Source organism: Mycteria americana, chromosome 16 (genome assembly GCF_035582795.1).
Source record: "Mycteria americana isolate JAX WOST 10 ecotype Jacksonville Zoo and Gardens chromosome 16, USCA_MyAme_1.0, whole genome shotgun sequence".
Taxonomy (NCBI): Eukaryota; Metazoa; Chordata; class Aves; order Ciconiiformes; family Ciconiidae; genus Mycteria; species Mycteria americana.
In genome coordinates, this window is record NC_134380.1 from 7,209,456 (window position 1) to 7,224,736 (window position 15,281).

General features: G+C 53.3%; 2 protein-coding genes across 3 annotated transcripts in view; one reads left to right on the forward strand and one right to left on the reverse strand.

Annotated features, from left to right (window-relative positions):
* Positions 1-7: 7 nt before the first annotated feature.
* On the reverse strand, positions 8-4,323 carry LRRC59 (leucine rich repeat containing 59). 2 transcript variants are annotated; one of them, XM_075519259.1, is made up of 7 exons: positions 4,194-4,323; positions 3,735-3,794; positions 3,060-3,218; positions 2,642-2,746; positions 1,980-2,052; positions 1,348-1,521; positions 8-806 (listed from the first exon to the last, which is right to left on the reverse strand). In XM_075519259.1, the coding sequence occupies exons 1-7, from the start codon at positions 4,278-4,280 to the stop codon at positions 562-564; spliced, it is 903 nt and encodes a 300-aa protein (XP_075375374.1). In that variant the 5' UTR covers positions 4,281-4,323; the 3' UTR covers positions 8-561. The 2 variants fall into 2 exon arrangements, with proteins under 2 accessions (XP_075375374.1, XP_075375373.1); XM_075519258.1 differs by having other exon boundaries at positions 4,176-4,310.
* Positions 4,324-8,007: 3,684 nt separating this feature from the next.
* Positions 8,008-15,281, forward strand: part of ACSF2 (acyl-CoA synthetase family member 2) — a 41,086-nt gene continuing 33,812 nt past the window's right edge. Inside the window, exon 1 of the mRNA XM_075519127.1 lies at positions 8,008-8,150. Coding sequence (XP_075375242.1) covers positions 8,062-8,150 — 89 coding nt within the window. The 5' untranslated portion in view covers positions 8,008-8,061. The remainder of the gene's footprint in view (positions 8,151-15,281) is intronic.

The following is a 15,281-nucleotide window of genomic DNA, read 5'->3' on the forward strand; positions in this document are numbered from 1 at the left end:
AGACAAATTGCTGCGAAAACTGTTGTATTGAAAATTTTCAGCTCCTTTCAATAGTACATCAGCTTCTTCGCTCCAACATACGGATGCACAGCCATCCTACACGCTTGTAATTGGTCCTGGAGTAGGCCTTAAGATATTATTCCCGTACAGCCATATCGCCAATTTTAGCACAAATAGAAATGAGAGGAAGGAATGCATATGTATTAAAAACCTTCTACCTCCAGGATAGAGCTATAGCTACCTAGATAACGCAAGGGCTGGGTTTTTCCAATCCTATAGATGGGCAGCTTTCTATATCTCGCAATCTAAGGAAACATCCCTTGGAGGTAAGAAGTGTTAACAAGCGTCGGTTAACGTGGGCAAATAATGGGAGTTACAGGCCAACTGCGAAACATGCACAGCAAAGATGATCTGAACAATAACTCTGCTCTGTGTGGAGTGGACCAGCAAACCAACGCTGACTGATTAAAAGCAGTTTCATCAGAACACAATTCCATAGGAATTCTGGCTGCGTAGATGGTGGAGGGAGATGCTGACGAAGCAAGTGCCCGCCCAGGACAATCACTGCTGCGAGTTCTGTTGTAGCATGTTTTGCAGGGTTTTGTGGTTTTGCAGAGCGGCTAACACGTCCTCGTAGAGAGTGTTCACGCTGATGCACAGCGGTTGATGCTGCAGCTCTGTCAGCTTGCAGGCGGCCAAAGTACAGAGGACGCACAGCAGCACGAAGAGCAGGACCCTCAGCACCGACCGCGACCACGAATGCTTGTGCCGGGGTGGCTGCGGGGGACGAGAACTGGAGGCAGGCTCTGTAATGAGAACATTTAAAAGACAGAGAACGTGAGGAATTAATCAAATATCTTTAACAGTCTACATTCAGAAACAAGCTGTTCATGTAAGATACTTTAGCCTGTGCTGCAGTTGTCTTTTGTAATGAATTTTCATCACTTGGCTCTGGTTAATAAATAGATGCGCGGGATCTACCCGTTTAAGATGAAAAGCTTCAGATTTAGTTTCACGGGCAGCAGCGAACAGGGGGTAAAGCACCTCTGTGTTGCACAAGATCTGTTTTTGCACATATAGTTCAGTACATTTAAAAAGAAATGAGTGGAGGGAAGTTCTCCATAGGAGCAGCTGAAGAACTTTCCGAATCTTGTAGCTCAGCAGTTCATCAGGAACACAGATGAAGGGGAGAAGGGCACAGCAGTAGAGCTTATTAGAAGTCCTACAGGTTTTTCCCCCCCACTCCCATCTCCCAGTACCTGGGCTGCATAAAAGCAAATCTGGCAGCATCAAAATGAGATGAAGATGAAATCTGATGCAATCCCACCCACAGTAGATACTACTTACTTCGGGTCTGCACGTTTTCTTTTTTAGTTTTCTTTTCCATCTCCTGCTTTGCAGCTTTCTGAGCATCATACTCCCGTCTTCTGCGTTCCTTTTCTTCTGCCTTCTCTCGCTTCCTCAGTTCCCTCTCCTGAGCCTCCTTTGCTCGCTGTTCTGCTTCACGCTTCTTCTCCATTTCTGGGGATTAATAGGAAGTATTTTTTCCTTTTATGTAAAGGGTTATCATTGCCTTCTTTCTTATTACCTGCTTATCTGGTCCCATTTGGAATAAGAAAACAAATCAAATAACCTTTTTTTTTTTTTTTAATATTACATACCTTGCATTTTGTTCCCTCGCAATTAGGCTTCCCTTAAAATAAGTCCTGTGCTGCTCTTTTGTATTTTTTATAGGTAACCTATAGCACATTCCATCTAGAGATCTAACTATTATTCAGGCCAGAAATCGCATAGTTATCCCCAGCTATCTTTCCCCCTCTGGCCCTTCTACCCTACTACTCCCAGAGTCCTCAGGATTTTGACAGTTACAAGTATTTGTTAGATGGCAATTTGTTCGATGGCAATCACTATGTTTGGGCATGTAAGAGAGATCAAGAACAGTCCTCAGCAGACAGCACATGAGGGCTTTTTGGGCTTACCTCGCTCTGCTTGGAGCTTCCGTTGCCGTTGTCGATCCTGCTCAGACTGGATCGCTTTCATGTGCTGCAGTACCTTCAAGGTCCAAGAAAACAACCTGAGGTCTCTGCAGGAGGCTTGTAGTTCAAAACAGAACAGCTGGAGCGTAGCTGAGGACAGTCAGCTGGGGTGGACCACCAGCCCTGACTTACCCCTACAGGTATGGCTCTGAAGAGAGCTCACACCTTCCCATATGAATCTTTGCAGTTAAGAAACAGATCTTTCCGTTTAAAAACAAACGTGCCAAACTGATGCTAGCTGATACAGGGATCACCCAACACTTCTATTTATGTAGGCCTGTAGTTTGCCAGAGCTTCTCCAGAGATTTTTGTACTCTGGACTATAAGCCTAGAGATGGATTATTTTGTCTGATTATGCCTCCACACTCTTGGCAACCAGCATTTAGTCCTCTCTTAACTCCAGTAATGGAAGAGAATCCTACTCAGCCCAGTGTTTGCTCTCTACAGGCACAGAAGCAGTGAAGTCAGTGCAGTGAACCTGCACATTGCTGGCTGAAGAAACTTCAAACTGCTGCAGCAGCCGCCCAGCTTGCTAAGCACAAAGAGGAAGAACCAGCACTGACAAAGCCAAGTAAGGAAGAAAAGATCAAAAGCAGATTCCTTACCTTGACAGCAGCCTGTTTACACTGCTTCTCATCCAGACAGTCTCCTGCTACTTTAGCTAGGACAGGATCGAGGGGATTGTCCTTCAGATCCAGCCACTTCAGGTTCTGCAGAAAGGAACGATAAAAGGGAGGCTGTAAGAGCACAGTAGTCTTGAGATTATTTAAGAGATCCAAAGCAAAGAACTACTTAGTTTTCACATGAATGAAACAGGTACGGAAGACGAGCAGAGAGCTTGAGCAGAGGCATTTTCAATAGATGTGAGGTAATTTCCACTGAGCTGCGGTGCAGAGCCAGCTGAATTTTTGAATGGGTAGTCAGCAGGATGGATGCTTTACCAGAGGAATCAACCTGAGAAGGATCACAAGACCCTGGGCTGCATCCCAAAGCTTTACGTAACTGCCCAGCAAACAGTTTTACCTTGAGCTGTGCAAAGCTGACTGGCAGGGTGACTAAACGGTTGTTCAGAAGGTCCAGGTGCTGCAGATTGACCAGGCGGCCAAAGTCCAAGGGCAGCTGTTGAAGCCGATTTTTACTCAAATCCAGTTTCACCAGATGCATCAAACTGCAGAAGTCTGACTAAAACCCAAACACCAAGAGAACACAAAAAAGCTTGTCAGCACCTTTATGAAGGAACCTCAGCGTGGCGAGTATGTGGAGATAGCCTGCACCTTACATAAGGCACAAATCCTTAACTTACTACAGAACCGTGACGGAGGAAAATCACTCTCCTCCTTTGCCTCGGAAGATGGAGGTGGAAAACAGTGGGACAGACAAGACAGACAGACTGTCAAGGTGATGTACGGCAATACAACAAACAAACCCGAGTCTCCACTGCTGATGAACTGGTCTGTATTCAAGTGGCGATCCTCTGGCAGGAAGATACTGCAATCTTCACGCAGTACAAACCTTTCCTCTCCCCCGCCTCAGCCAAAACCACCCACCAGTACTGACCCGTCACTGACAGCAGAGTCATTCAGCCACCCCAGGAAGGTGCCAGTTCCAAACCTCCTGGCAAACCCTTACTGAGCCACTAGTTATCTTTTCTAAGTATTTCCCAGCAGACATCCCCACAAAGGCTCTCTAGGACCTTACCGGCAAGGAAATGAGGTTGTTACAGGACAAATCCAATATAGTAGCTTTTGGAAGAGCAGCCTGAAAGAGAAACAAAGCACTAAATCGACATCGCGGTACACCCATACCCTTCTGACACCTGCTAGTTTTGCTTCAGCCCCTGCGGTTTCTCCCGCGTCAGTCTGTCCATCCCCCCTCCGAGGTCTCGTCGCATCTTGATTGATTCCTGGGGCCGAAGGCAGTACTGATCCTGAAACGGAGGTGAGCAGCGGAGCTGCTCGGCCAGCAGGACAGGACACCCTCCTCTCTGCTGTCTTAAAGACCTGCGGGCCAGGTCACAAACACCTCCGGCACACATCTGGCCCGCCCTGCGCAGCCCCTTCCCAGGGACCGAGCCGGCAGAGCCGGCCCCCGGGGCTGCGGCCCCGTCCCGGCCGGGCGGCCCGCGGGCCGGACGCTCACCAGCTCCCGGACCGGCACCTCGTTCAGGTCGCAGAGGCTCAGGTCCAGCTCGTTGCCGTCCAGCTTGTCCTTCAGGCTCGGCCCCTTCCCGCCGCCCCGCGACATGGCCGCCGGCACCGGCGGGGTCCTCCGAGAGCCGAGAACAAGGCGATGCGGCGCGGCGCGGCCCGGCCCCGCCACCCACTTCCGCGTCCACGTCCTCGTCCACGTCCGCGCGGGGCCCGCCAGCCGCCCGCCGCGGGGCCGAGCGCGCCCCCTGCCGGCCCGGAGCGCCCCGCCGGCTGAGCCCAGCGCAGCACCGCGCGGCCCGCCCGCTCGGGGCACCGGCACCGCTCCGGGGCACCCCCGCGCCGCAGCCAGCCTTTCCGCCGCCCCCGGAGCCCTCGCCAGGCTGTCAGAAGTTCGTCGTCTGCTCAGTGGCCTTCTACGTGAAACCGTCCCACGGAGGGAAGGGAAGCACGGGTGGGTGGGATTCACACCCAGTCGTTTCACCAGTCACACACCACCCCACGAAAACCCAACCGTTTAATGACTAATAATCCCAATATGAACACAGAAACTGAGTAATCTATACCTCGCTTTACAATGGCAGATATGGGCGCTTCAATCTCTTCACAGGCTCCATAATTGGAGTGAGAATTCCCTTGCTGCTGGGCTGTCACACCAAGATGTTTCTCTTCGCGGGGAGGAACGTGCAATTAATGTTCCCGCTTTGATCCAACGGCTCCAGCACTGCACGAGCAGCACGCACTCTTGTCGCGACTGACCCACTGTGGAGAAAGTCAGTGAAAGAGAAAAGGAGCCTGGGGCAGAGCCAAATTAGTATTACCCGGTAATGCGATTGCAGTGAGGACTAACCTTGAGTTTCCTGACCCCTGTGCAAATCGTGATGTACAGACCTTGCAAGATGTTTTAACTACTCCAGCACATCTACCCCGTGGGTGCTTTGGTTAGTTTTTAAGTTGCCAGTAGGTCTCTTCCAACACCAAGAGATCTGCGTTAGCTCAGCACAGAGGTAACTGAGACCACGTGAGTCTCTGAGCAATGGCACCCCAAAACAGCAAACAACGATTTGCCTCATAGAAAGTATAACAAAATCAGCCGGAGGTTAATGCGCTCTCGTCCAGGAGATTACAGAAGCTTCTCGGAGCAGGTTATTATTCCTCCAACGGTGAGCTGCAATTACAGAGCCCTCATCTGAGAAAAGCAAGGTCTAGTTGTGCAAGAACCTCTTCTATCCCTCAGCTTTTCACAGCAAGGTTTGGAGGAGCAAGAATGGGCTGGAGGGTGACCTGCTCCAGGGATGGGTGGGGAAACCTCATGTTGCCAGACCTCCCTGCACGGAAACCAAGGGAGGCAACCGATTGCCGGAGCCTCACGTTACCCCGCGGCAGCGAGGGGCTCAGGTGAGGTGTCGTGCAGCTGCACAGCCCCCGGCTCCCTTCCCCAGCTGGGAGGCACCACGTCCAGTCCTGCTCCCGAGGGAGAAACCTGGAGGGGCTTGGGGGGACCCGAGCAAGACCCCCTGCACACTGGAAAAGGCCTTTGTGTGCGCAGTGCTGCAGAGACTGAAATCTGTGCTTCTGGGTTTACATGAGTCCAAGAGCCTCTGGCTCTTAGTGGAAGGAAACAAGGGTGTAGATCAGTTACAAACCTACCTGCTTTTTTGTGATTAACTTGAAGGCAGATTTTAAAATCTTCATTAGAAAGAAATGGTATCTTACTCAGTGGTGTATGAAGTGTTAGTGGTTCAGTCTGCCTTTGCTTTGACAATCTCAAACAAATGTACCCGAATGTCAAGGTCATATTAACTCCTGCATGATTCTTGGTTTAATACCTAACCAGGACTCACCCTGAAGGCTACTGATCAGAACGTGGGAAGATCAAACTGAAAGTCAGCTATACTTTTGTTTATTAAAGGTGAGGCATTTTTGGATCCCAGATGTTGTTTTTTTTTTTCCTCTGTAGTTATACAACACTGAGTGCACTTTGATGCTCCGGCGGTACAGACAAAGGTAATTGCTCTGTGCTGTGCTGAAACAGTGAAAGGATAACGTCTGGCCATGAACGTCATACAGCCTTACATCGTCTGCGGAAATGCACAAACTCACCTAGCGACTGATCTTAGTGGGACTGACATGTAAACAGAGGTACCTGTGCATGTCTAAAAAGACTTCAGACCTATCTGAGACAGACAAACTGTAACACGGGGCACATTTGCACACTCTGTGAGAGGAAGGCTGCAAGAACATTAGCAAGGAGAAGGGAGCAGGAACTGCTGAGGGAAGCGGGATGAACACTGTCAATCTAACCCTGATTTAATGATCCTTACTGTGGCCCTGGGGGCATGAGGTAGCCACCCCAGCCAGGGGCTGGAGACCATTCCCAGACGGAACGGTCTCCGGATATCTGGCCTGCCTCACCCAGTGTCCCCTCTGCAGCCACGACCAATTTTTCACATTTCAAAGACAAAAAACTCCTTTCCCCCAACAAAACAGTGTCACCGCTGCCACCAAACTCCTTGTGAACAAGATGCACGTTGGGGAAAATCCTTCCTCCTTCTAAAAGCAAGTGTCTAACACCGGAGGTCTGGCTGCAGTCAGTATTTCACTGTGCGGCTGCGTTATGAGCACATTTATGGCTTTGGTGTCTGAGATACGCTCATTCCGAGGTCAATATCTATGCCCTTGTTTGTCAGCGCCATTGTGCTCGACGTGGTACAGACACACCGTGTCCAGACACACTGAACGCCAGCTTCCACCCAGGGAAGAGCTGCAAAATGGCAGCCAGCAATCACCCAGCAGGTCAGTGGTGGAGCCAGAAACAGCCCATGTCTCAGGCCAGCACTGACAGCTCTGTTTGGTTAACGCCCATACGGTATTTGAAAGACACAGGCTATTTTCTGGGATCAAATTTATACCCCAGCCCTTTCACAAGGATTAATTTGCTTCTGACCATTGTTGCAGGCAATGTCCAGAAAGGTCGTCAGTCATTTTATACATGGGGAACGATGCGTCCCCTAGAACGATGCATCAGTTCTGCTGCAGCGGAGCAGCACTGCTCCTGTGGCCGGGTGCTTGGCAGAGCTCAGCACCGCAGCCCTCCTCGCCTGGGTGCCTGCCCAGGCCCCTGCCCTTACCTGACGGGATCTCAGCCTGCCCGGCTCTGGAGTAGCTCTGCAGTTCCTGGCTGGTCTCTCTTCCTGCCTTAGCAGAGTACAGGCAGCCAGGGTGTGCCTAAAGCTATTAGTGAGGTAGTAGTAACTGTGATAACTCATTAACTGGATAGGGCTGCAAATCAATTAATGACTCACGGGGTTCAGGCACCAAGTGATACAGATGGAGAAAAGTGGAGGCAAGTGAGATTGTTGCCTCGCACCAAAGTCCATCTCAGCTAGGGTGTGGGGCTTATTTTTGGGGTGCACAGAAAGGCCTTGGGGTGTAGCAGCGGTTGGGGTTAGGCAGAAAAAGGCTGATGGAGCAGTCCGGGAAAAAGAGAGAGCGGAGGGGGGAGACAGGGGATGGAGGCGCAGTGCGCGGGCTTGGAAGCTGGCAGCGGACGGGGCAGGTGCCCAGCGGGGCTCTGTGCTGCCGGCCGTGGGGGGTCCCCCGCTCTGCCTGGCCTGAGCCCCCATCCCCGCACCCCCGCCCAGGCCAGGGGAACGCTTTCTCTGCTCCCCGTCCCGGCGGGCGCTCCCTCCCAGCCCGCAGCGCCCGCCGCGGGCCCCGGGGCCGAGGGGACCCGCAGCCCCCCCCCCGACGCGGGGCGGGAGCGGGGCCGGGCCCGGGGCCGGGGCCGGGGCCGAGGCGGGCCGCGCTGCGCAGCGCACCGCCCCTGCGTACCGAGCGGCGGGCCCGGGCTGCCGGGTGGTGCCGCGGCCGCAGGCATGGCTACGGCGCGGCTGGCAGCGCTGTCCCGCCGCGGGCTGCCCCTCCTGCGCCGGGCGGGCGGGCGGTGGGGAGCCCTGCCGGGCAGGTAGGGCCGGGGCTGGGCTCCGGGGGGCTGCGGGGGACGGGGCTGTGGCCACAGAGGGCGGGGGCTGTAGGGGAGGAAGAGTGTGGGGACAGGGGATGGGGGCTGCAGGGGATGGAGGGCTGTGGGTCTAGAGAGGATGGGGGCTATAGCAGACGGGAGGCTGTGGGTCTAGAGAGAATGGGGGGGCCGTAGGGGATGGGGGGCCGTGGGTCTAGAGAGAATGGGGGGGCTATAGGGGACGGGGGGCCGTGGGTCTAGAGAGAAGGGGGGGCCGTAGGGGATGGGGGGCCGTGGGTCTAGAGAGAATGGGGGGGCTATAGGGGACGGGGGGCCGTGGGTCTAGAGAGAAGGGGGGGCTGTAGGGGATGGGGGGCCGTGGGTCTAGAGAGAATGGGGGGGCTATAGGGGACGGGGGGCCGTGGGTGAGAGGGTATGGGGGGCTACAGAGCATGGAGGGCTATAGGGGACAGGGGGCCATGGGTGAGATGGGATGGGGGCCTATAGGGGATGGAGGGCTTTGGGGACAGGGGGCCGTGGGTGAGAGGGAATGGGGGATTATAGGGGATGGAGGGCTGTGGGAACAAGGGATGGGGGGCTATAGGGGACAGGGAGCCATGGGTGAGAGAGGATGGAGGGCTGTGGGCACAGAGGATGAGGGGGCTGCAGGGCACAGAGGCTGTAGGGACAAGGATGGGGGCTCTAGGGGACGGAGGCCATGTGTGACAGATGACGGGGGCTATAGCGCAGCTGCAGAGTGGTGTGTTTGTCCACCCAGATGGGTGGCTGCTTGCAGGGAGGGCAGGTTCAGCTGGAGGTTTCGCTCTCAGTGTGTGTCGCTGTCCCTTGGCTCCCCTAAAACTCCTCCAAAGTGGCAGAAGACAGGCTGCATCCCTAGATCTGCCCCCCCCCCCTTGCCCCAGCCTGGGAGGGGACCAGGGGCAGGGATGAGCCCCGCGCAGCGTATGGAGGGATGTGAACATGTGCCCAGGGCTGAACTTTCTTTGTGCAGCAGCTCCATCCTGACTGCAGTAACGTGAAATGTATCAAACAGCTTCCCCTTCCTCCTTCAGCGCTCTGACTTGTGGGCTTTGTCGGGCACTGTCCCCGTCCTCCTGTGGTGCAGCGGGGTGGGGGGGGCGGCACGGGGGTGCCAACAGGTCCAGGGCACCGAGGAGCTCTGGGATTCGGGGGGGGTCAGGCCAGTTCTTTGCCTTGCTTTTCTTCAATGCTGCCTCTTGGCGCAAGTTTGTGGGAAAGAGCAGGAGGAAAGCAACTGGCTTTGGGAAAGGCTTTGAAGGATTCGCTGGTATTCAGAGCCTAATGCTCACCAGCAGGTATGACTTACAGGAAGCAACTCCCCAGGTACTGTGGGGAGCAGCCCTTGTTTTCCACACACGGGGTCTGGGTGTTTTGTTTCAACTGGGTTGAGATTAGGAGTGAGGTGGCTGAAGCCCTTGCTGGAGCCAAGATTGCTGTCTCGGAATCTGTTCATAGGAAACGAGATCAGAAGGGAAGCACGACAGAGCAGTTTGGACTCCAGCCCAGAAGTGAAACTGAGGGGCAGGAACACAAAGCGCTTGGATAAAAAGAGCGTATTTAGAAGAGTAAACTCTTTCTAGTAACCTTATAAAAATGTTTATTAAATTCTGCTCCTAGCGTTAAGCAGTATTTATGCTTTTGGCAGGAAAAGTGCAGAGGGGAGGGAGGCGCAGTGGAAAATGTAACCAAAAAGTCTGCTGCAGTAGGAGCCTGAAAGCTCTGGGGACTTGATCCTTCCTCAAACCAAACCAGTCGCCGAGGCGAGCAGCTCCAGTGCCGGCAGGATCGGCAGCAGAGCGCTCCAGCACGGTGCGCGGGGGTTTCCCGAACTGGGGGAACCTCGGGGGAGCCAGGAGACCTGCCAGGAGCCCGCCAACAGGGTGCGGTGCGGCAGTTTGCGCGGCAGTTCTCACAGAAGGGCGTGCAGGAAGGGCGCTGAACCTCAGCCAGCTCAACCAGGGAGCAATGGTATCCACTTGGCAGAAAGCCGTGGATTCTCTAAGCTCTGCACCCACCAGAGCTCCGGCGGGAATGCGCTGCCAGCCGGGTGCCAGGCTGCAGGACCTGCCCTGCTCTTACACCAGTGCCGGAGGGCAGCGGTGAGCAGCTGTGGGAGGTGTGCCCGGGTAGGGGAACTCCTCTGCTTAGTGACAGAGCTCCAGGAGCGGGTGTGTAGGTTGAGGAGCATCAGAGAGCACAAGAGATAGACAGGCTACTGGAATTGCACCCTACCTTCCCTGAGACAGGCTCAACAGGCAGACAGGACACGTGGTACGGAGGATTCCCTATCCTCGCTCCTCCTGGCTGAACGCAGTGACTTAAGAGACAGGAGGCAATGGCAACGAGTTCCTGCCCGGCACCGCAGGCGTGTCCCTCCGTGACTACCCCACCTTCCCAGGTGCCCCTGCATAACAGGTACGAGGCTCTGCAAGTGGACCCGAACAATAACGAGGACGATGGTTCATCTAGCTTGGAGGTGTCACCGAGGTTAAGTTGGCCTACTGCATCAAAACTGCTTCCATACAGAAACAAAGACAGGTCATTGTCATAGGAGACTCCGTCTGAAGGGAACAGAAGGCCCAATATGCAGACCGGACCCACTTCTTAGGGAAGTCTGCTGCCTCCCTGGGGCTTGGGTAAAAGATATGAAGAGAAAGCTTCCTACCCTGGTACAGCCCTCAGATTATTATCCATTATTGATTTTTCAGGTAGGCAGCGATGAAGTTGCAACAAGAAGTCCAAGGACGATCAAGAAAGACTTCAGGGCCTTGGGATGACTGGTTAAGGGATCAGGAGCACAAGTAGTGTTCTCCTCTATCCTTCCAGTTGCAGGGAATGACGAGGGATGAAACAGGAAGAGCCAGCAGATCAATACCTGGCTCCAAGTCTGGTGTCACCGACAGAATTTTGGGTTTTTTGATCATGGGTCAGTCTACATGACACCAGGCCTGCTGGCAACAGAGGCGGTACAGCTGTCTCAAAGGGGGAAAAGGATCTTTGCACGGGAGTTAGCCGGGCTCATTGAAAGAGCTTTAAACTAGATTTGAAGGGGGAAAGGAATAAAACCAGGCTTGCTAGAGATAAGCCTGGGGGCAGCACGCCAATGTTTGAGGGACGGTGTGCTAGCAAGGTCCTTCAGTCTGCCATCTCAGTGGAGGTAGGGGATGGAGATCCATGCAGCAGCAAAGACACAAGGGTTATGGATGTGTTAGAAACCACAGAAGCACCTGAGAATGGTCACATAGGAATTAGGCCTTCTCACCCCAAAAAGGTGACAGGATCAATAGCCCAACTGAAGTGCATCTACACCAACACACACAGCATGGGCAACAAACAGGAGGAGCTGGAAGCCATTGTGCAGCAGGAAAACCATGACATAGTTGCCATCATGGAAACATGGTGGGATGACTCGCACAACTGGAGTGCTGCAATGGATGGCTATAAACTCTTCAGAAGGGATAAGCAAGGAAGGAGAGGCGGTGGGGTAGCCCTGTACGTTAGGGAGTGTTTTGATTGTCTAGAGCTTAATGATGGTGACAATAGGGTTGAGTGTTTCTGGGTAAGAATCAGGGGGAAGGCCAACAAGGCAGATACCACGGTGGGAGTCTGTTACAGACCACCCAACCAGGATGAAAAGGCAGACAAAATATTCTATAAGCAGCTGGGAGAAGTCTCACAATTGCTAGCCCTTGTTCTCATGGGGGACTTCAACTTACCAGGTGTCTGCTGGAAATACAATACAGCAGAGACGAAACAGTCCAGGAGGTTCCTGGAGTGTGTGGAAGATAACTTCTTGACACAGCTGGTGAGTGAGCCAACTAGGGAAGGCGCCCGCTGGACCTGTTGTTTGTGAACAGAGAAGGACTTGTGGGTGATGTGACAGTTGGAGGCTGTCTTGGGCACAGCGATCACGAAACGATAGAGTTTTTGATTCTTGGAGAAGTAAGGAGGGGGGTCAGCAGAACTGCCACCTTGGACTTCCGGAGGACAGACTTTGGCCTGTTTAGGAGCCTGGTTGACAGAGTCCCCTGGGAGGCAGTCCTGAAGGGCAAAGGAGTCCAGGAAGGCTGGACAGTCTTCAAGAAGGAAATCTTAAAGGCTCAGGAGCAGGCCATCCCCATGTGCAGAAAGACGAGCCGGTGGGGTAGAAGACCAACCTGGCTTAACAGAGAGCTTTGGCTGGAACTCAGGGGAAAAAGGAGTTTATGACCTTTGGAAGAAGGGCAGGCAACTTGGGAGGACTACATGGATGTCATGAGGTTATGCAGGGAGAAAACTAGAAGGTCCAAAGCCCAGCTAGAACTTAATCTGGCTACTGCCACAGAAGACAATAAAAAATGTTTCTATAAATACATTAGCAACAAAAGGAGGGCTAAGGAGAATCTCCATCCTTTATTGGACGCAGGGGGAAACACAGTGACAAAGGATGAGGAAAAGGCTGAGGTACTTAATGCCTTCTTTGCCTCAGTCTTTAATAGTAAGACCAGTTGTTCTCCAGGTACCCAGCCCCCTGAGGGGGAAGACAGGGACAGGGAGCAGAATGAAGCCCCCATCATCCAAGGGGAAATGGTTAGCGATCTGCTATACCCTTAGACACACACAAGTCTATGGGGATGGATGGGATCCACCCAAGGGTACTGGGGGAGCTGGTGGAAGTGGTCACCAAGCCGCTTTCAATCCTTTATCAGCAGTCCTGGCTCACCAGGGAGGTCCCAGTTGACTGGGGGTTAGCAAATGTGACGTCCATCTACAAGAAGGGACGGAAGGAGGATCCGGGGAACTACAGGCCTGTCAGTCTGACCTCGGTGCCGGGGAAGGTTACGGAGCAGATCATCTTGAGTGCCATCATGCAGCATGTACAGGACAACCAGGTGATCAGGCCCAGTCAGCATGGGTTTATGAAAGGCAGGTCCTGCTTAACCAACCTGATCTCCTTCTATGACAAGGTGACCCGCTTAGTGGATGGGGGAAAGGCTGTGGATGTTGTCTACCCAGACTTCAGTAAAGCCTTTGACGCTATTTCCCACAGCATTCCCCTGGAGAAACTGGCTGCTCATAGCCTGGACGGTGTACTCTTCACTGGGTGAAAAACTGGCTGATAGCCGGGCCCAAAGAGTGGTGGTGAATGGAGTTAAATCCAGTTGGCGACCAGTCACCATTGGTGGTCCCCAGGGCTCAGTGCTGGGGCCAGTCCTGTTTAATATCTTTATCAGTGATCTGGACGAGGGGATCGAGTGCACCCTCAGTCAGTTTGCAGACGACACCAAGTTGGGTGGGAGTGTTGGTCTGCTTGAGGGTAGGAGGGCTCTACAGAGGGACCTGGACAGGCTGGATCGATGGGCCGAGGCCAATTGTATGAGGTTTAACAAGGCTCAGTGCTGGGTCCTGCACTTGGGCCACAGCAACCCCATGCAACGCTACAGGCTTGGGGAAGAGGGGCTGGAAAGCTGCCAGGCAGAGAAGGACCTGGGGGTGTTGGTCGACAGCTGGCTGAATATGGGCCAGCAGTGTGCCCAGGTGGCCAAGAAGGCCAATAGCATCCTGGCTTGTATCAAAGATAGTGTGGCCAGCAGGACTAGGGCAGTGATCGTGCCCCTGTACTTGGCACTGGTGAGGCCGCACCTCGAATACTGTGTTCAGTTTTGGGCCCCTCACTACAAGAGAGACATTGAGGGGCTGGAGCGTGTCCAGAGAAGGGCAACGAAGCTGGGGAAGGGTCTGGAGCACAAGGCTGATGAGGAGCGGCTGAGGGAACTGGGGTTGTTCAGCCTGGAGAAAAGGAGGCTGAGGGGAGACCTTATCGCTCTCTACAACTGCCTGAAAGGAGGGTGTAGCGAGGTGGGGGTCGGTCTCTTCTCCCAGGTAACAAGCGATAGATAGGACAAGAGGAAATGGCCTCAAGTTGTGCCAGGGTAGGTTTAGATTGGATATTAGGAAAAATTTCTTCACTAAAAGGGTTGTCAAACATTGGAACAGGCTGCCCAGGGAAGTCCCCATCCCTGGAGGTATTTAGAAGACGTGGAGATGTGGTGCTTCGGGACATGGTTTAGTGGTGGACTTGGCAGTGCTAGGTTAACGGTTGGACTTGATGATGTTAAAGGACTTTTCCAACCTATACAATTCTGTGACTCTGTGATTCAAACAAACAAAAGTAATCAGAGCCTGGTTAACTCTTTAGTCAACAGGGTTATTTTAAAGAGTAAAGAAGAGGTAAGGCCAGAGCAGAGCAGGGTTAACTTTCACCACCCTTTTATTGCAGTTGTGTTACATAAAAGACCCAAAAGATATTGCTTTGGGGGGAGAAGCTCCTGATAGATGTCCATGAACAAAGGAAATGGCTGGGGAGTCCATGAACCTCTCCGAGTATGAACTCTGCAGTCAGGACGGTTCCCGAGCCCTGGGAGGGCAGGGCCTTTCATCCACGTGAAGAGGGGATGGCACCACAGGTCGGGTCAGTGTCCTTCACAGCTGCAAAGCAGGAGCTTGTGTGCTCGTCGTAGGGGACAGGAGGTTACGCTGATGCCTCTGCCTCGTGTTCATCTCTTGTCCCTTCTGATAATTTCTATAGAGACTGGTGAAGAGTTAAAGGTGAAAAATGAGGCTGGTTATCTTATATCAACAACTGTAAAATGTTAGTTGGGGCTATTCGGAGATAAATACAAAGAGCTCCTAGGATTAGTTGAGAGTGCTTGCTTCAGTCTGATCGTTTCTGCTTGCCACCATCAGGCAGGAGTGCTTTCTGGGTCTGCCAGCATTCGGCTGCTTGCCTGCCTTTCGCATGAGGCAGGCGGGGGGTGATTTTTTTCTGGGTCTCTGATGTTTCTCTGTTCATTTGCGCTGCTGAACTCCAGGGTTACGGAGTTTTGCAGGAGCAGCTGAGTGCTGAGGCTGGCTCATTTGCAGGCACCGCAGGCTGTCTTGCTGCTGGAATGTGTTGCCAACAGAAGTCATGTGCTCTCCAAGAGTGTTTGACAGTCTACGCTGAGACCCAAGAGCAAGCGGAGTTTTATTTGCTCTCCTCTGGCTGAGGCAGGGAAATGAGAGCTGCTGTAATATCAGACCGTCGGACCATTGGTCTTGTTTTATCTCCAG

Excerpts from the sequence above, each read along its gene's own strand:
- LRRC59 (XM_075519258.1), bottom strand. The coding sequence starts at position 4,280 with ATGTCGCGGGGCGGCGGGAAGGGGCCGAGCCTGAAGGACAAGCTGGAC. Across the intron at positions 2,747-3,059 it reads TCAGCTTTGCACAGCTCAAG|AACCTGAAGTGGCTGGATCT; the intron begins GTAAAACTGTTT and ends TCCTTTCTGCAG. Across the intron at positions 2,053-2,641 it reads GTAAACAGGCTGCTGTCAAG|GTACTGCAGCACATGAAAGC; the intron begins GTAAGGAATCTG and ends TGGACCTTGAAG.